Below are 23,208 nucleotides of genomic sequence, written 5' to 3'. Positions count from 1 at the left end.
CCTGCTCAACAGAAGATGTTTCTACGATGTCTAAGCATGTGTGCCTATTCTTGTGCCACACTAATGAATCTGTTACAGCAGTGAGGATGTTCAGATCTAGACCACACCGCCATGCACAACACACCCAGACTCTGAGGCCAGTAATTTTCCACACCAATTGAATCTTCTGCTTCACAGCTTGGCCTAATCTTAGAATTCATTATAATAGCCATGCCACCAAAGCCTACATTCCTTGCAAAATGGCTTTCCGAAAATTCTTTCCGAAAATCATCATTCCTTCTGAAAAATGCCTTTTCCGCAGCCCTTTGGAGGGCTCTGTTGGGGATAATGTGATGCTAACGTCAGACATACTGTACAGTAAGCGAGCAGCGTGATGCGGAATGTAAGCGGTCCCAAACCTCTCTGCACTCTGAGAGCTCCGAAGGCGTGTAGCTGAAGTGGGGCTCGTACATCATGAGGTCCGGCCGCTCGATGTCCAGTATAGCCTTGTCTTTAGGGATGGCGGCCAGGTCCTTATACCCAATGACCTGGTCGTCCATCTTAGCCTGGGGGTGAAATATAGACAGAATGCAAGAGAGAGGGAGAGAGAGAGAGTGGACACAAACAGGAAAAGGAGGGGAGGAGGAGTGGGTAAAGCAAAAATGGGTAGAGAGAGGTTGAAACGCACTGTGTTGCAATGGGGAATTCTCACAGGGCCTGAAGACAGAACTGGGGCATAAGGGAGAATACTGTAGAGCACTCTCTCTCAGGCAGGCACACACACACACACACACACACACACAAACATGCATGCAAACATACACTTGTGCTCTCTGCCCCATTTTACTCTATGTTCATAGAGGTCTACATAAATGGGTTATATGTGCGTACTTACAAACTAGTACACAAACTATTTGCATATTTTCTCAATATCCTATAAATATTTATTCATCTTTGATAACTATATCTAGATACACTGCTGACAATATCAGTAAAAGCACTTAAAATAGGCTAATAATACTGAAACAAGTGTGGCAGGAAGTGGCTCAACTCACCACAATGGTAACCGCTGGTGACCCTGGCAAATGAGGTCCCCGGAGAGAGCAAACGCTTCCGGGTGACGTAATGGCTGGCTGCTGCTCATCAAAACATAAAAGGGGTTAAAGGTCAAGGTCAAGGTCACACGCAAAAATGACACATGAATAAATGCATAAAGTATAAATAAATGTCCACATAGGAAAGCCACTAGGGACTGGATGGGCAGGTCAGTTACAATCAATCCCCCAGTATCATCTCATTGCAGTGTGTGTGGTGTGTGTGTACAGTAAAACAGTGTAATCAGTCAGGGCAAATACAAATTCACCTTGTGCATCATCATGGAGGCTTACAAAGCAGGTTCCCTCGATCAGGACACACTGGAGGTAGAAAGGAAAAAAGTAGAGCTATACATCACTTGCCAATGGAGCCAACACATTTAATGGGTTATTTCAATGTCAATTTAATTTCAATTATACAGCGCCAAAACATTACACATGTCTCATGGTGCTTTACAGAGTGTTAAACATTCAAAGAAAGGCCATGTGTAACAGGGGCAAGGAAAAACTCCCTAGAATTGGCGATACATATAGGAAGAAACCTTGGACAGATCCAGGACTCAAGGGCCAAACCCATCTGCCTAGGAGCTATCTGTTATGGGGCTTGTTGACACTGGGCACATTTTCAGTTTCGGTTACTGCAGGTGCTATTGACTGTTAATCACAGTTCAATGTCCACTGACTGTAAGTCTTCTGCTTTCTGTGAAATGAACATTATCTATATGGTTTGTCTGTGGAATCTACAGTTGTCTAAGTCTGAGGCAGTTCAAAGTTGAATGAGATAAAGAGCAAGAGATAACAAGACTGAAAAGAGGGAGAGAAGGAGAGAGGGAGAGAGAGATGTAGGGACAGAGAGAAAGAAAATACTGTAGATACTGTACAGGGCTCTCTGTGTGGTCCATTCTGGTGAACGTCCACACAAAAGGCTCATTCTAGGGGGCCTAAGGTCCTTTTGTGCTCTGCTGAAAAGCGGCTTCAGCCACAAACACATTGTCCAAGCTTGCACTCACATACACATGCACACAGCCACATACACACTCGGTGAAAAACCAACACTACGCCCTCGGTCTGATTCCGATCAAAACGGACTCTGCTAATCGTCGCTATTATGAGAAAAGTGGAGCGCAAACAAACACCTCTGCCAGTTTAATCTGTTACACATGTGGCTTAAGCGCATAAAACACTCCACACCGGGCGACTTTACACCACCCTCCCCAATTCAAACCCATTCCTGGTTTGCTGGTTAGGTGCCAGCAGCCATTACTGTGCTCAGAGTCAAACAAACGGCAATGAGGTCGGCTAGATAAGAGACCAGGAGTGCAGCCTCCGTTATAAGGATATGACCCAGTGCCCAGTGCCCAGTCAGAGCAGCTAAAACTGCTTAAGCTGCTGCCTCTCTCTCTACAGGGTTATGGAGATGATGATGGGGATACAGGGAGATAGAACTGAGGGAGAGAGAGAGAGAGAGAGAGAGAGAGAGAGAGAGAGAGAGGGGGGGGGGGGCAGAAAGAGAGAGGGAAATAGAGAAACTAAGGACCTGGGAACCGAAAGGCAGTCAGATGGCAAGGTGGGATCGGAGTATGGAGAAATGAGATGAAAGACTATGCATGAGGGCAAGGAGGAAGAAACTGAGTGAGTGAAGAGAGCCACATGAAAGAGCTGATGAGGCAAAGAGTAAAGGTGAGGAGGTCAAGAGCGACGGATAGATGGAGGGATGGAGGGATAGATGGATGGAGTGAGCAACATGAAAAGGAGGAATAGAGAACGGATGAAGATGGGCAGAGTGAGTGAGTGTTGGGGATGGAGAGAGGGTGGGGGTCTGGAGAGAGGGATGAAGAGAGCGCCAGTGGGGGAGGGAGAGACGGATGGATGGATGAAAGTGGTAAAGCCTGCCATTATATCCCTTTTCTCCTAAGAGACCGACTGGGATTGTATGACCCTTCCCCCCTGTCTCTGAAAAGCGTGTCAAATGTCAAATACATGCAGTGCAATGCATTACACGCTATTCTTGGCATTTAATAATCCTATAAAAATGCAATGCAATCAGCTTCTCTCCAGCTGTAAAACTCTAGTGTGGATATAGTCCAGTAGGTCCTTGAACCAGGATTAATGAAAACCCCAGAATTATAAGATTCAATTTTTAAAAACATACTTATTATTGTTGAGGGATTGAATGTTTAACACGACATCTGATAACTCTGACACTCTGATTTGTTACACACTCAATTTTCATGTTAGAAAAAACTTTCAAATCCTAACTGGGTAGCTCTTGCTGTAATGCAGATTTAATAACCATAAATGCATGTCTTCATGTTTCAGAACAGAAAATACATCTTGGTTAATGAACCAGAAACATCTGTTACCAGGATCCAGGAAGCGTGAAGGATATCAAACTCCGAACTAGTTATTCAAAGGCTTATTTTGAAAAGCCTTTACTGAGTGTGTGTGTATGTGTGTGTGCATGCATGTGCATGTGTGTGTGTGTGTGTGTGTGTGTGTGTGTGTGTGTGTGTGTGTGTGTGTGTGTGTGTGTGTGTGTGTGTGTGTGTGTGTGTGTGTGTGTGTGTGTGTGTGTGTGTGTGTGTGTGTGTGTGTGTTTGTGTGTGTGTGTGTGTGTGTGTGTGTGTGTGTGTGTCTGCCTATTGTCTGGTACCACTCTGTCTATGGGCTTACCTTAGTGGGGCAGAAGATTCATGTCAGTGAGCCAGGTCAGGGAGCCCGAGCCCAGCCCTGTAAAACACAAATGAGAACAAACTCAGTCTGGTATGCCACACACACACACACACACACACACACACACACACACGCAAAAAAAACACAGCATTAGGCGTACCCACATTAGGCTTTCTAATCTTGGGTCCTTTGGTATGTAGTTTAAATGATATCTTATGATAACTATTTTCATGACAACCTGTTATAAGGTTGTCTATGGCACTTTTGTCTTTGTGCAATAAATAAATAAACAGAGAAATAAATAAATAAACAGCACTGTTGGTCACCAGCCCGTGACCTCCCAGCGCAAACACTCTCCAAATCTGGATCAACTGTTTGTCACTGGGATAAAACTTACAAACGCACCAGCTGCACCGCTGTGATTGACAGCCAGAGTGGATGTCGGTCGAGCAAAAAAAGCCTTTTACAGGGACTTATCTCACTGGCACCAAAGCACTGTCACCTCTCTCTGTCCGTCTCTCTGTCTCTCTCTCTCTCTCTCTCTCCCCTGTTTCGACTAACAGAGAAAACCCAGTCCTGCATCTCAATTGAAACCCATCGATCCCGGGCCTGGCTCCTCCACATCAGCGTGTGTTACATAAATAAATAAATAAAGCATGGTGCTATGACCTCTGACCTGAGACACAGAAGGCTTATTTCCTCTCGGGAGATTTGTTGATTGGTTGGTTGCTCAAAGAGGTTTCAGGTTAACACCAATAAGCACCGGTTTGACTACAGCGAAGGAGATTTTCACAATATTAAAAGACGAGAAGAAGTCAGTAGTCAGCGCTGTCCTGAAATCTGGCACATGGAGCCAGGAGTTAACAGAGAGTAAATCCATAGCCTCGTGGCTTTGTCCAATGCAACGTCTTTGCTTGAATAGCTGTTAATTTTCAGGCGCTTCTGGGATGAATTAAGCATGATTTGCAGTGAATAAACTCAAGTTACTCTCATTTTCATCTAAACATGATGTGACAGAGCAAGATAAACACATGAGAGAGAGAAAGAAAGAAAGAGAAAAAAGAGTGTGACAGAGAAAGAGAGAGAGAAAAGAGAGTCAATTAAGGGAGAAGCTGGAGGAGAGAGAGGAGAGAGCAGCACACGTAATAGGAGGAGACAAGGGGATGTTCATTCATGTTGTCACCAACTGAAGGTTGATGACTGCGGCACTCATTCAAAGCGGCTGCCTGCGACCCAGGATGCGGAGGGAGAGTGCACCGTCAGATCTGTGTGTGTGCGCGTGTATGTGTGTGCATGTGTATGTGTGTGTGTATGTGTGTGTGTGTGTGTGTGTGTGTGTGTACGTGTGTGTGTGTGTGTGTGTGTGTGTGTATGTGAGTAGGTGAGTGTGTGTGTGTGTCTATGTGTGTGTGTACGTGTGTGTGTGTACGTGAGTGTGTGTGTGTGTCTTTGTGTGTGTGTACATGAGTCTATGTGTGTGTGTGTGTGTGTGTCTGTGTGCTTGCGTGCGGACTAGTGTTTGTGGTAGCCTGCATTCTTCTGCTCTGATTAATGATAGTACAGACAAGGGCACCAGAGCAGCGACATACTCATCCTTCACATGACACATTAATTCTGTCTAATCTCTCTCTCGCTCTCTCTCCCTCTCTCTTTCTGTCCCTCTCTCTCTCTCACACACACATGTATAGACATAGTCACAGACACACACACACACACACACACACACACACACACAGACTATTTCTCGCAGACACACACACACACACACATACACACACTCTCACACACACACAAATACAGACACACATGTGCATGCACTCAGATAATCGCTCACAGGAGGTAATTCTCCGAGACTCAGTGAGACCATTACAGGGCCGCTTAGTCATCGAGACATTTCCAACCGGGTTACATAAGCCAGGAGCCCGGTTCAGCTCCACGCCTCCTGCGGATCTCCAGCGGTACAATCTGCCGTCTACCACGTCCGCCCTGCCTGTCCCACAGCAGACGTGAGGAGGAGGACTCTGGAGAGCCAATACCGGGGGGAGGGGGGGGGGGGGGGGGTGTTCTCTCTCTCTCTCTCTCTCTCTCTCTCTCTCTCTCTCTCTCTCTCTCTCTCTCTCTCTCTCTCACATGAGCACGAGCCAGCAACTTGCAAACCGCTTATTTATAGCTTCCCTCTCTCCCAAACAGCATGGCATCTGCATCTACTACTGTTTGGGAAATCAGGCTACAGCGACTCAGAGCCAAAAAAACTCACACTGATGGTGCGGATCGATGCAGAGCGCTTTACAGATGACAGTGTAACCCTGTTGAAATTCATTCATGGTTAAGATATACAGGTTTGAATAAATAATTTCATTGTTTAATAAATAGGTTAAAAAGTTAAGATTCATTGACCAGCAATGTTGTTATGATTTTGCTCAATAAGAGAAATGCATTGAGTAATGTTCATGTTTAACTGAATACAGCATTTAAAATGTTATATATTTCTTTTGTAATAATATATGTGCAAATGTGTTAAAAATGCCTGTAATAATAGGAAGAAAGAGTTACACAAAGGTTTCGTGAATTTACTTTATTTCTGTAATCTTTGTGAATGAGCCAATCGTATGTTGAGGTCAAAGGACAAGGAAGTGAATGGAGGAAGAGAACGTGAAGACCACGCATGAAGCATGAGGGAGTTGAGGAAGAGCGGCGAACGAGTGAGATGTATGAAACGAGTTGCCTGCTGAAAATAGACATTTTCTGATAGTTAATGCACCAGTTTAGTGAGTGTTCGACCAGAACTCTTATTAGAAACGTGAATGGTGATAGTTCTGTTTGTTTGAGTGGACTACTCAACACGACAAGACAGAAAGGAGTTTATCTTAGTTGCTGACTAAGTGGCTAGTGCTTTTTGCATGGACTTTGCTAACAAGCTAGCGGCCAGCGACCTTGACTAGTGAAGCCTGTGTGGAACTGCGTGACCGACGACGAACAACGGAGCCGGATAGCGTTTCCAAGTGGTGGATTCATCAGCTGCATGAATCTTCTCTTCAAACGTCTCCTCTTCAGCGTGAATCTTCTCATCACTTCTCCTGCTGCGGTTTGCCTTGGATCCTGCGTGCGTGAGCTACATACACATTGAAAACAGGTACCAATTCTTTTGTTTTTGCCAACGTGGTGAAGCAGCCATTTTGTTTAAGGCTACAACGCACTCGAGCTGCATTCAGGCCTGCATCGAGTGAACATTCAAAGGGTATTTGAAAATGGTATAGGTTTTTGCCGGCTATTTTATTTTCTTGGGCCCTTATGTTTGAATGTGAATGTGAATGCATTTGTGTTTTGAAAAGTGATATTGCCAAGAGTATTTGGTTGAAGTTGCCTACTTTTTCTAAGTAAACATTTCATTTTTTTTTATAAAACAGTTGTGTTTACTGACTATTTTGATATATTAAGTTGATTAAGAAAACGAGTATTCAATGCTTAAAAGTAAGTGTGTTAAAAGGCTAAAAGTAATTCTAAGACATTTCATTTCATGTTAAAGTGTACATATTCATGCTTAAAAAGTGATTTCAAGGGAAAGAGTATTTCATACAAGTTAGTAATTACAGACACACACACAAGTTTAATGCTGATTAGTTTAATAGTGAAACCCCGCTTGTTTAATTGTTTGGAATAGATGTTTAAAGAACTCAGGTTAGCCACCTCTCACTATAGCCAACACGCTAGAGAGGCGCTACATAAAATGGAGGCACCGCTGGGATCCTAATGTGGATTAGTGTGGGTTTCTTGTTGTTTTTTGTATAGCTTGCAATTTAAAAATCATTGTTTTGAAGCTTTGGTTTAGCGTTAACTGATTCGCTAATATGGAACGTAGAATAGAGCTAGTTTCAGAATTAAAGGGATGGTGCCGTGGCGAGGCATTAGATGAGGCTCATGCAGTCATGGTGCTCATTCAAGAAGATTTAGATATCAGTGCAATTGAAGAGGCAATGCAAACAGTGAAGTGTCTGGGACGTGTGCGAGTCAGAGGCCGGACTTTCAACAGTAAACATAACCGATACTTGGTCTTGTGTGAATGTAAGGAAGTAGTAAAAGGTGAAATGGTTCCCTTTGAAATGTTTCCTATTAATGGTGGAGGGCCGTGGCCAGTTATCATAGCAGATGAAGCTACACGAGCCAGTACACAGTTTCAGACGTCCGGATCTCCACAAGCTCCAGGTAAGTGCGTTGAAGACCTTCACACATTGTTCCCGGAAGATGCTGCTGCTGCTAAGTCAACAGAGGCCATTCTGCGTGTTGTGAGTGATTTGCTTAACAAGACGACGAAGTCCGCCAGCGAGCATGGAAGCTATCGCCGCCTTCGGACTTTCTCTGGGTTGTTGCCCACCCCAGCTGGAGAAGAGCAGTTCGACCACTGGTTAGGTCAAGCACGGCTCATGGTGGAAGAGTGTGACTGCTCTCACAAAGAGAAGAGGCGGAGACTGATGGAAAGTCTTAGAGGTCCTGCACTTGACATTGTGAAGGCAGCACGAGCTAGTGATCCTGATGTGAGCCCTGAAGACTGCTTAGAGGCGCTTGAGCATGCTTTTGGGACAGCAGAGTCAGGAGAAGAGTTGTATTTTGCGTTTCGTTTACTGCAGCAACAGTCAGGTGAGAAGCTGTCTGACTTCCTTAGACGTCTAGAACAGTCGTTGAATAGGGTTGTGCAGAGAGATGGTCTTCCCTTTGGGTGTGCAGATAAAGCGAGACTTGAACAGTTGTTGCGTGGTGCGATAGCCTCTGATCTGATGTTAGTTAACCTTCGTCTGAGAGAGAGGAAAGCAAAGCCCCCGACCTTTCTCCAGCTGTTGAAGGAGATACGCACAGAAGAGGAATATGAGGCCTCACGAAATAGGCTTGTTCCTGTTGTGCAAAGTGGAAATGTAAGGCAGAATGCTGATGTAAAACAGACTGAAATTCAGAACTTGAAGTCTGAGATCAAAGAACTTAAGGCCTTGGTTGCTGCTGTCGCGTCTAAGCCAGTACAAGACACAACAGCTAGCAGTGATAACATTCCCCCTAATGTAGTGTACAGTGAGTGTAGTTCGGACAGTGAGATAGCAGCTTTGAAAAAACAAATGAAGCGCTTGCAACAGAAAGTCACAAACAAAATAGCTGAACCTCAAGCTGCTGTTTCAGCTGTGAACACCTCAAAACCAGTAGCCAGCTCCCCACAACGATCCTTCAAAGTATCGGAGGAATACTTCTGTTATCGATGTGGTGAGAGTGGACATTTTGCAAAGAAGTGCCAAAACACAGACAACCAGGCTAAGGTTATCAAGAGACTTATCCAGGTTCTGAAGCTGTCCAAAAACAACCAGCCATCAGGTGATGCTGCCGCTGATACAGTTAACTGTTCGGTAAAGAAAAGTGCCGCTGACATGTCTGAGGGTGAGCATATTCCTGATGGGTTAGTTGGGCCGCCTAGCCTGGTGCCGCTGAAGGTTAATGGACAACCTTGCACTGCTTTATTAGATAGTGGTTCTCAGGTGACGATAATTTTTGAACACTGGTACCAGAAATACTTGTCTGATATCCCCATTCAGCCTGTATCTGGTTTGTCCTTGTGGGGTTTAAGTGAGTCTGGAGCTAGCTACCCTTATCGTGGCTATGTGGTAGTTGATGTAGAGTATCCAGCTGAGGTGTTAGGAACCAGTCAGACTGTAACTGTCCTAGCTCTCATATGTCCTAACCCCAGGACTGAAGATAAGACATCTGTCATTGTGGGCACCAATGCGAGCCATGTTAGACGTTTGGTGAATCAATGCAAAGACAGTGGCATTGATGTCACCCGAACACTAGGCCTTCGTGTTTGTGTCAAGGAGGACCAACCTGCATTCAAGGGTGTTGCTGTCCCAGTCCATGATGATGAGGCTGGCCATGTTAGATGGATGGGTCCAGGCCCTTTGGTCTTACCCCCAGATGGTGACGCTCAGGTTGTGTGCAAAGTTGAGCTGAAGAAGCCTGTTGCTCAAGAAATCCTAATGTTTGACTCATCACCAGCAGCCACCTTACCTGCTGATGTGATTTTTCATCCCATGGTTGTGCCCAGTGGGGCATTGGATGTCAACAGCTTGAGAATATTACTGAAGAATGAATCTTCAAGAGAAACTTCCATACCGGTGGGAACAGTGATTGGATGTGTGTATCACATTGATTCAGTTGCGACGATTCCTCCTAAGGAGACTGCGTCCTCCGACTTTGATGAGAGCGTGATCAACTTTGGAGACTCTCCTATTTCAGAACAATGGAAGAACAGACTATGTAAGAAATTGGCTCAGAAGTCTCATGTCTTCTCAATGCACGAATGGGACGTGGGATTAGCAAAAGGAGTAGAACACAGAATCCGACTTTCTGATTCCCGGCCTTTCCGTCAACGATCACGCCGGCTGGCCCCTGCGGATATCGAAGACGTTAGAAAGCATTTACAAGAACTGCTGCAGGCAGGGATCATCACAGAGTCGCGAAGCCCCTATGCATCGCCAATAGTTATAGTCAGAAAGAAGACTGGAGCTATTAGGATGTGCATAGATTACAGACTGTTGAATAGCCGAACCATACCAGACCAGTATACAACACCATGCATTGAGGATGCGCTGAATGCCTTGACAGGGAGTCAGTGGTTCTCTGTACTGGATTTGCGTTCGGGCTATTACCAGATAGCTATGTCCGAAGAGGACAAAGAGAAAACGGCATTTATTTGCCCATTAGGATTTTTCCAGTTCGAGCGAATGCCTCAAGGCATTACTGGGGCACCAGCAACCTTTCAGAGGTTAATGGAAAAGGCTGTTGGTGACATGAACCTCTTACAAGTGCTAGTGTACCTTGATGATGTGATAGTGTTTGGAAGAACTCTCGAGGAACACGAAGAGAGACTGCTCAAGGTCCTAGATCGTCTCGGTGAAGTTGGGCTGAAACTCTCAGTGGACAAGTGCCAGATCTGTCTGCCAAGAGTGAAGTACCTGGGGCACATCGTGTCTGCAGATGGTGTCGCCCCAGATCCTAACAAGATTGAGGCCGTCACTACATGGCCAATGCCAACGAACCTGAAGACATTACAATCTTTCCTAGGATTTTGCGGTTATTACCGTCGATTCATTCAGAACTATTCTGCAATCGTTAGACCACTGACTGAACTCACAAAAGGATACGCTCCAACTCAGAAGAGAAAGAAGTATGTCCAAGATGTGAACAAAGTCTACTTGAAAGAATCCGAGCCTTTCGGAGAAAGATGGGACAAATCCTGCACAGACGCGTTTCATCACATTATTCACTGTTTGACACATGCGCCTGTCCTGGCATTTGCCAATCCACAAAAGCCATACATCCTGCATGTGGACGCAAGCTTGAAGGGTCTTGGTGCTGTTCTTTACCAAGAACACCCTGAAGGCTTGAGACCAGTTGCTTTCGCGAGCAGAAAGATCAGCTCTGCAGAGAGAAATTATCCCATACATCAGCTGGAATTCTTGTCACTCAAGTGGGCCATAGTCGACAAATTCCACGATTACCTGTATGGGGCAAGATTCACCGTACGTACTGATAATAACCCGCTTACGTACGTGCTGTCCACAGCCAAGCTCAATGCGGTGGGGCATCGCTGGCTCGCTGCCCTGTCAACGTATGAGTTTGATGTCAAGTATCGCCCAGGCCGACAGAACATCGATGCCGACCTGTTGTCAAGGAATATGCCAGAAGAGGACGACAATGGCTGGGTGACTATTCCTCAGTCTGGAGTGAAGACCATCTGCCAGAGAGTCTGCGTCCCAGAGTCTGCATGCAGCACACCAGTCTGTGTTGCTCAGCTTGGAGCGTCTTCTCACTGTGTTCCTGACCTGTATGCGTTTCCAACCCATCTGGAGTTAAAGTCACTGGAACTCATGTCCAAAGTGAGTCTCAGGAAGGCTCAAGAAGAGGATGAAGTCATTGGACCAGCCATCCAAGCCGTCAAGCATGGGCGCTGGCCAGAGGATGTGAACATGAGTCCTGAGATGTCCAGACTGAAGAGAGAAGCTGGGAAGCTGTCCATGAAAGATGGATTGCTGTACCGTTACAGCAAGAGACAATCCGGAGATGTGGTCAGTCAACTCATCTTGCCAAGGGAGTTCCGGGAGATGGTTATGCAGGCCATGCATGATGACCTAGGGCATCTTGGACAAGAACGAACTGTTGACCTGCTCCGAAGTAGATTCTTTTGGCCTAGGATGTCAATGCACGTGGAAGAATACATCAAGAACTGTGGGGAGTGTGTCACTCACAAGACTCCTGTTCAGAGATCTGCTCCATTGCACCAGATCATAAGCCATGGGCCTATGGATTTAGTGTGCATGGACTTCCTTTCCATGGAGCCTGACTCCAAAGGCATAAGCAACGTGTTAGTGGTCACGGATCATTTCACGAGATACGCTCAGGCTTTCCCAACAAAAAGCCAGAAGGCTCATGTTGTGGCAAAGGTCCTGATTGAGAAATATTTCATACATTATGGACTGCCTTCTAGGATCCATTCGGATCAAGGAAGAGATTTCGAGAGCCGTTTGATCCGAGAGCTGTTGACCTTGATGGGGATACGCAAGTCGCGAACAACGCCGTATCATCCGCAAGGAGACCCGCAGCCAGAAAGGTTCAACAGAACTCTGCTCTCCATGCTAGGTACGTTAGGCCGAGAGAAGAAGCGTACGTGGAGCCAGCATGTGCCTTACTTGGTCCACGCGTACAACAGTACAAAGTGTGATGCCACAGGGTACTCGCCCTACCATCTGATGTTTGGCAGAGAGGCGAGACTTCCCGTGGACTTGTGCTTTGGAACATCCCCAGATGGCATAGAAGATGTGTCTCACACCCGTTATGTCGCCAAGCTGAAGGAAGACTTGAAACAAGCCTACAAGTTAGCCTCTGATGCTGCAGACAAAAGGCACCAGAGAAACAAGAGGTTGTATGACCGTCGAGTTGCATTCCAGTCCATAGATATCGGCGACAGAGTACTGCTCCGGAATCTAGGCCTGAGAGGAAAGCACAAGCTGGAAAGTAAGTGGAGTCCTGATCCGTATGTTGTCATTGGAAAGATGCCAAACCTACCTGTGTTCAAGATCAAACGGGAGGATGGAAGGCTAGGGACAAAGACTATGCATAGGGACCACCTTCTTCCTATTGGACAGCTTGTGCGAATGCCATCTACTGACCAGGATACTGATACACCTGCCAGACCCAAGACCAGAGCAAACACTCGAAAGAAAAGTCAAAGAGAATCTAGACCAGAGACTCAAGAGTTACAGGAGTTTTCTGATTCGTCCTCTGACATGGAGTATTATGTCACTCACCGTGTCACTCGGAGAGAGTCTGTCCCAAGAGTGCTACATACTGCCAGGCCAGTAGTTGACTTAGAAGATGACCCTGAACCAGAAGATAATGACTTTGAAACTGATAATGACCCTGAAACAGAACATGACAATGACCCTGAAGCTGAACCTGTTCATGAAAATGATTCAGAACCAGACCAGGTTGACCACAACTCTGAACCGGAACCCGAGGATGAGGAGTGTGATCAAGAAGTAGCTCCGGAAGAGACCAGTGAAGCTGGATCGGAGTCTGAAGAAGAAGTATCTGAGGTCCAGGAGGATAGACTGCAGCCCAGATCTGAGCCTAGACCTAAGAGAACTGCCAAGCCGACTATTAGACTTACCTATGATGAGCCTGGTAAATCCAGAGACCAGCCTTTGACTATTGTACACAGAGGGATAGTCATTAAAATAGGTAAACACTAAAACATTAGTTATTATGCCCTTAGGACTCCTTAGTTAGTTTGTAGTGTAGTGTGATGAGGACACACAGACATTTAAAAGGGGGAGGGTGTAACCCTGTTGAAATTCATTCATGGTTAAGATATACAGGTTTGAATAAATAATTTCATTGTTTAATAAATAGGTTAAAAAGTTAAGATTCATTGACCAGCAATGTTGTTATGATTTTGCTCAATAAGAGAAATGCATTGAGTAATGTTCATGTTTAACTGAATACAGCATTTAAAATGTTATATATTTCTTTTGTAATAATATATGTGCAAATGTGTTAAAAATGCCTGTAATAATAGGAAGAAAGAGTTACACAAAGGTTTCGTGAATTTACTTTATTTCTGTAATCTTTGTGAATGAGCCAATCGTATGTTGAGGTCAAAGGACAAGGAAGTGAATGGAGGAAGAGAACGTGAAGACCACGCATGAAGCATGAGGGAGTTGAGGAAGAGCGGCGAACGAGTGAGATGTATGAAACGAGTTGCCTGCTGAAAATAGACATTTTCTGATAGTTAATGCACCAGTTTAGTGAGTGTTCGACCAGAACTCTTATTAGAAACGTGAATGGTGATAGTTCTGTTTGTTTGAGTGGACTACTCAACACGACAAGACAGAAAGGAGTTTATCTTAGTTGCTGACTAAGTGGCTAGTGCTTTTTGCATGGACTTTGCTAACAAGCTAGCGGCCAGCGACCTTGACTAGTGAAGCCTGTGTGGAACTGCGTGACCGACGACGAACAACGGAGCCGGATAGCGTTTCCAAGTGGTGGATTCATCAGCTGCATGAATCTTCTCTTCAAACGTCTCCTCTTCAGCGTGAATCTTCTCATCACTTCTCCTGCTGCGGTTTGCCTTGGATCCTGCGTGCGTGAGCTACATACACATTGAAAACAGGTACCAATTCTTTTGTTTTTGCCAACGTGGTGAAGCAGCCATTTTGTTTAAGGCTACAACGCACTCGAGCTGCATTCAGGCCTGCATCGAGTGAACATTCAAAGGGTATTTGAAAATGGTATAGGTTTTTGCCGGCTATTTTATTTTCTTGGGCCCTTATGTTTGAATGTGAATGTGAATGCATTTGTGTTTTGAAAAGTGATATTGCCAAGAGTATTTGGTTGAAGTTGCCTACTTTTTCTAAGTAAACATTTCATTTTTTTTTATAAAACAGTTGTGTTTACTGACTATTTTGATATATTAAGTTGATTAAGAAAACGAGTATTCAATGCTTAAAAGTAAGTGTGTTAAAAGGCTAAAAGTAATTCTAAGACATTTCATTTCATGTTAAAGTGTACATATTCATGCTTAAAAAGTGATTTCAAGGGAAAGAGTATTTCATACAAGTTAGTAATTACAGACACACACACAAGTTTAATGCTGATTAGTTTAATAGTGAAACCCCGCTTGTTTAATTGTTTGGAATAGATGTTTAAAGAACTCAGGTTAGCCACCTCTCACTATAGCCAACACGCTAGAGAGGCGCTACAACAGCGTCTTGATTCCCGAAGTAGCACAAATCTCTGCTTTGGTTCTCGTCAGACTAGTGAATTGCGAATGGATTTTAGACAGCAGTTTTATCTTATGTGACTATCTTATGTGTATGTGTGAGAGAGAGAGAGTCACTAGCTATATGGTTTTTAGGGAGATACAGACTTTACTCTTATTTTTAGAAGAACAGACTTGCCTCAGTGGATGCCTTACAACTGAGGGGAAGGTAAAAGGTATGACGGGTGGGGGCGGGGGGGGGGGGGGGGGGGCATACAGAGCAATGCAGATGTGTGTGATGTGTGAGTCATTGAAAGCAAGTATGGGGTGGGGAGCTGCTTAAATATTGATGAGGGGTTGAAGGCATGCAGTCTTACCCAACAACTAGCGCAATCTTTTGCAGTCACTCTTATGTAACAGCAATACACCTACATACACTACTTCATACACTCACTCATGGAGATGCATATGGCCCGTGGTGTCATTACTACATTAAGATGCCAGATCCCTACAAACAAGGTCCTGTGGGGACGCTGGATGAAATGCAAACTGATCCACTGGTCCACTGACTAAACCACTAAAGCAGCCAAGCAAAAGCACATACACAAAGTCTGAATTGAATATCTACACCATGTAAAAGACTTGTTTAAAAGCTACGCACACACTCTCTCTCGCTCGCTCTCTCTCTCTCTCTCTCTCTCTCTCTCTCTCTCTCTCTCTCTCTCTCACACACACACACACACACACACACTCACACAGACTTAGTCTCCTTGTTGTATAATTCAGGGTCACCATGCCATTCAAATGGGCTCTTGGTATCCAATAGAGTGATAATAAAAACAGGGGAAGAAGAGGAGGAGAGAACGAGGAAGCACCCCACTATCACCTGAGCATGACAGCATCAGGCATCGTCAGTTCCTCCTCATCGCTCCTGTCCTCTCCCTCTCCACCACTCCTCCACCTCTATCTCCGTTACGTAAAGCCATCAGGCCGGCCATAAGCTGCTGGGGAACTGTGACCAAGTGCAAAGATTAGATGTTCTCTTCTAATGGACGAGGCCAGAGAGAAGGGAAGAAACTCGGGGGAATAACGTCTCTACGTCTGAGAGAGGGGTCTAGTGTTTAGGGAGCCTTAAACCATATTACTGCTCTGAGAGTCTTCAGACATCAGGATCAGTGATTTTACATTGTTTACATTTATTCATTTAGCAGATTTTACTCAGAGTTGCAGATAGCCTCGCATATACAGCAGGGGATAATGAATTGCTGTGAAACTGAAATGAATTAACTTAAATATAGTGCTGTTTGAGGGTTTATGGTTTTGGTTTTGGTTTGGTACAGGACTGATAGAGCAGGAAATTACAGGATCAGAATCTTCTCATTTAAGAATATGCTGTGATATATTCTGAAAAAGGGAACATAACTTTGCTTTTGGTACTTTTGCTGAAAAAGCTTATAGCTCTGGTGAGTAAGGGTGTGATTAGGGTCAAAGGTCGGAGAGTGCATGGTTAAAATGGTGGAAGTCTTGAAGAGTTTGGTGTCACACAGCTAGGGGCCATAGCCAGCAGCCTATGTCTCAAAATGCCATTTAGACAGCTGAAACTATCAGTGGCCAAACCCCTCAAGCCAAGGGACCATTATGACTGAAATGCAATTGGAGTATGCATTTGCTACAGTTAAGTTTTGAAGATAAATGTAACGTAAATGTAATGTTAAAATGACAAATTAAAGGACATCAGAAGTACCTTTCAGACACACACACAAAACACACACACACGCACACACACACACACACAGACAGACACACGCACACGCACACGCACACGCACACGCACACAGACACACACAAACACACACACACACACACACACACACACACACACACAGACTATTTTCTCATAAATCCTGGGGCTTAAAACGCCTGTAACATATGGAAGTTAGTGTGGTAGGCATCAACCAGACTTATAGGATTTAATGCCATGTGTTAGTAGGGTAGTTAGAAATTTAACACATGGCACAAACACTATGATAGCTGAACCCCAGCAACTGGAAGTACCCGCTGTAATATGGGGGAAGGGTTTCAACGAGGTGGCTTCAATCAGGTCAGCGTGTCACAGGGGCAAAGCGTGAGCTGGCGCTCTAGGATCTGAGGATCTGATTTGAACATTTGATGGTGGAATAGAGTATTGAAAAGCTCAGCCTGAAGCAAATCATCTAAATGTGAATGATCTGTGTTCTGGGTTACATTATCTGGCTGGCTGCTTTTTCTGTGGGGCAAATAAATTCCAAAACACTGCACAGAAGTCACTCACGACCCCCCACCCTCAACTGCACTCAAGACTAAGTTAAAAGCTGCTCACTGACTGGAGAAGGAGGGAGGAAGGAGGCCTGTCTAGTCACGAGAGAAACCCCACGCTGACGTGACTACTCTGGAGACCCAAATGCAGAAGGCCTATAGCTAAAGATTGCAAATGGCTTCCCCATCAGCCTCAGAGGTGGTATTCCCTTACACACAGAAGAGTCACTGTCTTTGTTTGTACGTCTGTGTAAGAGTATTCTATAACACCAGTCCTTGGTCTGCCCTCATGAGACTTAACAGGCAGTTATCTATGTAAGATACCCTTTGATAAGTAAGGCTCTATTCCCACTATTAGAATATAGTGAATCTTATGGCTTTACAGATATATTGTATAACAGCACAATATAAAACACCCCCCTCCCAAAATGAACTGAGCCTATGACATATGCAAGCTATAAACATGCACTCTCTTATCCTTTATAGAATAATTACCATAACAACTATGTACAGTGCAGAAACACTGCACTGCTCCACCCACCCATCAACTGAAAAAGCGTGCACACACACACACACACACACGCATGCGTGCACATGCACACACAAACACACACGCACGCGCACACACACACACACACACACACACACACACACACACACACACACACACACACACACACCTCATGCACATTTAATTACAGCAGGGGACTGAAACAGGCCAAAACCTACATGCACCTCACCCCGACTTTTATCTTTTCACAGGAAGTGAAGAAAAAGCACCGCCTTTCTGTGTCAAGTGCCACATGTGCTTTCAATTCAGCTACTATGAATTAATACAGCACAGATACAGTTCAAAACTTTGTGTTACATTTGAGAACAGAAGATGTTGACTTCAGAAATCAAGATTACGGACAGCACAACTGCTTTACTTTGTTTGTCCTGGTTTGGGGATTTTTTTTTTTAACATATCTTGTCCAATATTTATGTATTCTCTATCATGCCAAATCTTCTTTGGTAGCCTGTAATCCAACATGCCTATTATAAAGTGGTTGCTGTTAGTTCTGGTGAAAAAAAAAGTTTTATAGGTTGAGCCTATGTCATGTCTAAGTATTCTTCTTTAGATTATTCTTTAGAAGTGTATGAATAGCCTACTTCACAAATTGCATATGGCTGAGCTATTGCACATTACATTTCATACGCACAGCATTTCATAGGCTACACACAGCAACTTTTCAGATCATAACCGGTATTACTCAAAATCATCTTTGATGTTGGCGTCGTCTACTCATAGGATTTTATATCGAAGAATGGTGGGGGGGGAAATTAAGCCTTAGTTCAGAAACAGGATAGCCTAGACCGTAGAGCCATAGACCGAATTTTAGAGTAGGATATAGGGAGTGTCTGCAATCGCTACGTTTATAACCACTAAGTGAAAGTGAAACCAAAATATAGAAACTGCAACAGGGACAGGACGGTAGATACGACGGAATTGTTTTCATTCGCAAGATTCAAATAAACTTCGTTTTTTAACTTGAAGGTAAGTCTGAAGTGACTTGCTCTCTAATGGAAAATTAGAGTTGACTGCCATGCATAGCACACTTCAGTCGCCTTAACACTAGGCTACAACATTGCAAACCGTTACTGCCCGTGGCTATATAACTCGCATAGCTTCCTAATATATCAGCAAGATGCAGTGTGGTTGAGCATTTAGTGTAGCTACTGTAGATATCCGCATTTGAAGCAAATTTTCCCTTGGCATGAATACAGTGTAGCTATCTAGCTATTTATCTATCTATGTATCAATCAAAGCAAAAGTATAAAGAGTAAAAAAGTAGCCTATAGGGACATGCCTAGGCCGACTGGTAAACAAATAATATGACTAAGCTAAACATTTCACGAATCAATTGGAGCACTAAGACCACTATAGCCTACCTTGTCTAAGCTATGTAGGGGTACCACCCAACTTCAATGTATAGTGTAATTTGTGTTTTTGTGTGTATTTGTGGGGAATCATATGTAGATACTGTAGACACATATGGCAGTTATAGCTGACTCACTCCTGCCTTATATATCTCTGCAGCACCCACTGACTGGAGCGGCCATGGTTAATGTGTTTGTTCTTGAGCTTGGAAATACTGCAAACGCCCATAAGGATTTCATGCGCCTGGTGGCTCGGGACTTGTGGGTAAATGAAGTATCAAGCATCCAAAGCTGTAACTTCATCCTTGCTTTCTGCCCGATTGTCTCTCGAGTGGGAACTGACATTGAGGCTGCCCTTCTGAAAATCCCAGGTAAAGTTAACATGAAAACATGGAGACATTGGACTTGCTAAGTGTCTTCGCTCCACAAGTTATAGTAATCAGCTGTGTTATCTATTTCACAGATACAAGCAAACCCATCATTCTGGCTGTGCTCCACCACACTTTTGACAGAGACTATGTTGTGCCTAACACAAGTAGGTTTGTACAGCGCCACAATATCACCACCGTGGACTGCATCTTCAGTGAAGATGAGGGACTGTTTCCATGCCCTCGGAATGATGCGGCCATAGATACTGTTAAAAACAAATTTAGATTACTGCAGCCGGCTGTGCCACATTCTCAGAGCGATTTTACCTGCGGGGATTTTCTCTTGGAGTGTGTCATCTTGCCTCTCAGGCTTGTTCTTGCCTGCAGGGACCAGGTGTGTGACCTGCTGTCTGACTCGCCACCCCGTCCCAGGCCTGCTCTGAGAGTCCGCTTACCAAATATCTATGCTCTTCTGGTGGCATCCCTTTCTGTCTGGGCCATGGTAATGATATTCATTAAAAAAATAATAGCCATGTTTGTTTAATCAGAGGCAATCACGGATATATATGTATCTTTTGCATTTTACTGACACCTCGGCAGTGCCACTGAGGCAATAGGTTTTGTGTTTGAATAAACACATTTGAAGATGAATAAACACATTTGAAGATGGGTGTTGGACTTCTTTACTGTATTTAAATAATCACAAAACTCTGCATCATTATATCAAGGAGAGTAAAAGCTACACAGTGTCCCTTCTGGTGTATTTCTTATGTGTCTGGGATTTCACTAAAACTAAGCCACCATAGCATAGCCAGTTCCGCAGTGTCATACTACCTTGGGTTATTATCCTGCAGAGCATGGACATGTATTTTCCCTGGTCACAGATGACGGGATAGCGCGCACACACACACACACACACACACACACACACACACACACACACACACACACACACACACACACACACACACACAACCTAGTCCAAAGATTGAACTCACATACTCCACAAAGCTGAAAACTATAAAATATGGGGTTATGTGGTAAACAAGAGAGTGAAACAAAGCAAAATGTTACTGCATTCAAAGCAGCCAATTTGATGACTATTTCACATTGCCATTCTCTCAACCACCCTAAATTCACCTTATTGAGGAGGCGGTCATTGTGAACCCTGTAGCCTCATTTTGGTTTACACAATGGCCACCACCTGAATAAGGCAAATTATACATTAAATTAGGTAGAACGTTTTCCAATAATTATTATCTACTGCAGTGTGCAAAGCAGTCATGAAGGTAAACGGAGGCTTTGAAGAATGTGATGAAACATACTTAGTTTTATTCTGTTGAAAAACTAGATTTGATAACTAGATTTGTGCACAAGATTCTTCATTTTGTAACATTCCTCATTCTGTAAAATGAAAGAATATATCAACTGCTTAAATAGGACTCATGTTTGCAAGGAGTTGCAGTCATGGAACACAAAGAATGAGGAAACAACTACAGTATGCACAAGTGGATTCAGTGAGCATCACACAGTCAGTTTCACTTTTTAATTCAAATGAAGCACCAATGACATCTCTCCTCAAACAGCACAGAGCAAACACCTCATTGGCTGAGCAGACCATTGAAAACAAAGCTTGTAAAACTGAAGCTTGCCTAAAAGAATTACAGAACTTAAACATTGCCAAAGTGAACTGTTCTCTGGCTCCAACAGGTCAATATCCACCAAAAGGTATGCCTATTTTTTTTTATTCTATCATGTATCATGTATGTGTAAGAATAGCCCATGTCATGATGGCCATGTGGAGTTTCCTTTGTTGGCAGATATATGAGTCTGTTCCTTTATCAGGTTTCTGTTGTTGTTTTATAGATTCATATTTGCACACATGTCTAGGCAGGTCTAGGCAGCAGTGATCAAGGGACTGATTTAATTGTTCAGTATTCACTCTATTGTTCATACAGTAATGTTCTATAAATGTTCAATAGCTTTTACTGGTGAGTATTTTCATTATTGCCCAGCACAATAGTCCAGACATGCCGCGTCAACCCAGAATATAAACATGAATTGAATGGATAAAGTGAAAAGTAAAGTTTAAAGCAGGACATTGAGAGTAGAGAGGGTAAGTAATTTTACAGGTAATCTCAAGCTAAGGTGTTTGTGCACACCATATGCAGGTGTATGGACAACAATGTCAGAAAACAAAGGCAGTGTAGGTCCTCCTTGACAACAGGGTAAGAGGATATTTATGATTTTGTTGTTCATTCAAGATTCAAAAAACTTACTATTGTCTAACTATTGTCTAATATGTTGAGTAGGAGGAGGAGGAAGAACAAAAACATATTGCAAAGAGCAAAGCAGAGTAGTAATTTCTGATCAATCTGATCAAAACAGTCCACGCGCAGTGGTGGCACAAAATCAGGAAGGAATTCATTTTTTCGGTGAGTGCACATTTTGGTACAACTGAAACACTTCTCTTCGGGTGCTTGACAGAGATCAACGAACAGGGAACTGGTTTGCCGACTTCAATTAAACTAGTGCACAGAGCTGAATGTGCCTGCTGCAGGTGAGAGGACTGAAAATCCTAGGATTTTCTTTTATTGTTTTCACAAAGTGGCATTGATACATTCTCTTTTAAAACATACAGTATATATTTGGAAACTAGAAGAGTCAACGTTTCTAATGGTGTCACTTGCATGTTTCTAGTATAAATTCGCAGAGATTCAGATGTGTGTTTGGAACAGTTTTTCAAATCCCAAGGGGGGGGATTTAGACTCCAAGGTGTTAAATTTGCCTTATTGAGACAGCAGTGTAGCCCAGTTGACCCCAGACCCTTCTCAGTTGTAACTGAGAATGGGTCTGGGGAAGGTTTGTTCACAGCCCATTTCCAAAGGGGCGCCACCAACGGACAGCGCTCAAATGCCTCTGGGCGCAATTAGCCCTTTTCACGTGATGTCAGACGAAGCGTTGCTGGGTATCCTCCAGTATGTCCAGCCGCCAAATACTACAGAAGAAGAAGAAGAAGTATTCATGGGCTTCATCAGGTCCCTTTCCACAGGTGTATACAATCAAGCACCTTGATTATCAATGCAGACTGCATGGTGCTTGATTGTATACACCTGTGGAAAGGGACCTGATGAAACCCATGAATACTTCTTCTTCTTAGTATTTGGCGGCTGGACATGCCGGAGGATACCCAGCAACGCTTCGTCTGACATCACCGTGAAAAGGGCTAATTGGATAGACCTAAACCAATCAGAGCAATGAATGCAATACCTGCTTCAACGTCGATGCGCTATCGTCATCGTGTAAACCCCGCCTCAACGCTTGTGATTGGTGCCTCAATTGGGAAATTTTGGAAATGAGCTTGAATGAGCTCTTGGCCAGACGGACTTGCAGATCAAATGCCAAATTTGCCAGAAGTTCGTCTGGGTTTTCCCAGGCTAGTGGCAGGGTACACAAACCATAGGAACGTTGCAGTTACCAAGAGGTGGCGAAAATGTATGATATAGGCTACGCAGTGTACCCTGCAGCCTCATTTTGGTTTACACAATAGCCACCACCTGAATTAGGCAAATGACACCTTAGATTAGGC

The 23,208-nt window shown here is 44.0% G+C and overlaps 1 protein-coding gene across 1 annotated transcript in view; it reads right to left on the bottom strand.

Annotated features, from left to right (window-relative positions):
* The window catches only part of LOC134089714 (dematin-like), an 89,691-nt gene that overhangs the window by 9,685 nt on the left and 56,798 nt on the right, over nucleotides 1–23,208 (bottom strand). The window contains exons 2-5 of the mRNA XM_062544158.1: nucleotides 3,747–3,803; nucleotides 1,343–1,394; nucleotides 1,035–1,115; nucleotides 399–545 (exon numbers count right to left, since the gene is read on the bottom strand). Of these exons, the coding sequence (XP_062400142.1) occupies nucleotides 399–545; nucleotides 1,035–1,115; nucleotides 1,343–1,357 (243 nt within the window). The 5' untranslated portion in view covers nucleotides 1,358–1,394; nucleotides 3,747–3,803. The remainder of the gene's footprint in view (nucleotides 1–398; nucleotides 546–1,034; nucleotides 1,116–1,342; nucleotides 1,395–3,746; nucleotides 3,804–23,208) is intronic.

The sequence above is a fragment of the Sardina pilchardus genome, chromosome 8, assembly GCF_963854185.1.
Source record: "Sardina pilchardus chromosome 8, fSarPil1.1, whole genome shotgun sequence".
In the NCBI taxonomy this organism is placed as follows: Eukaryota; Metazoa; Chordata; class Actinopteri; order Clupeiformes; family Clupeidae; genus Sardina; species Sardina pilchardus.
This window is presented reverse-complemented; position numbering and strand designations above follow the sequence as displayed.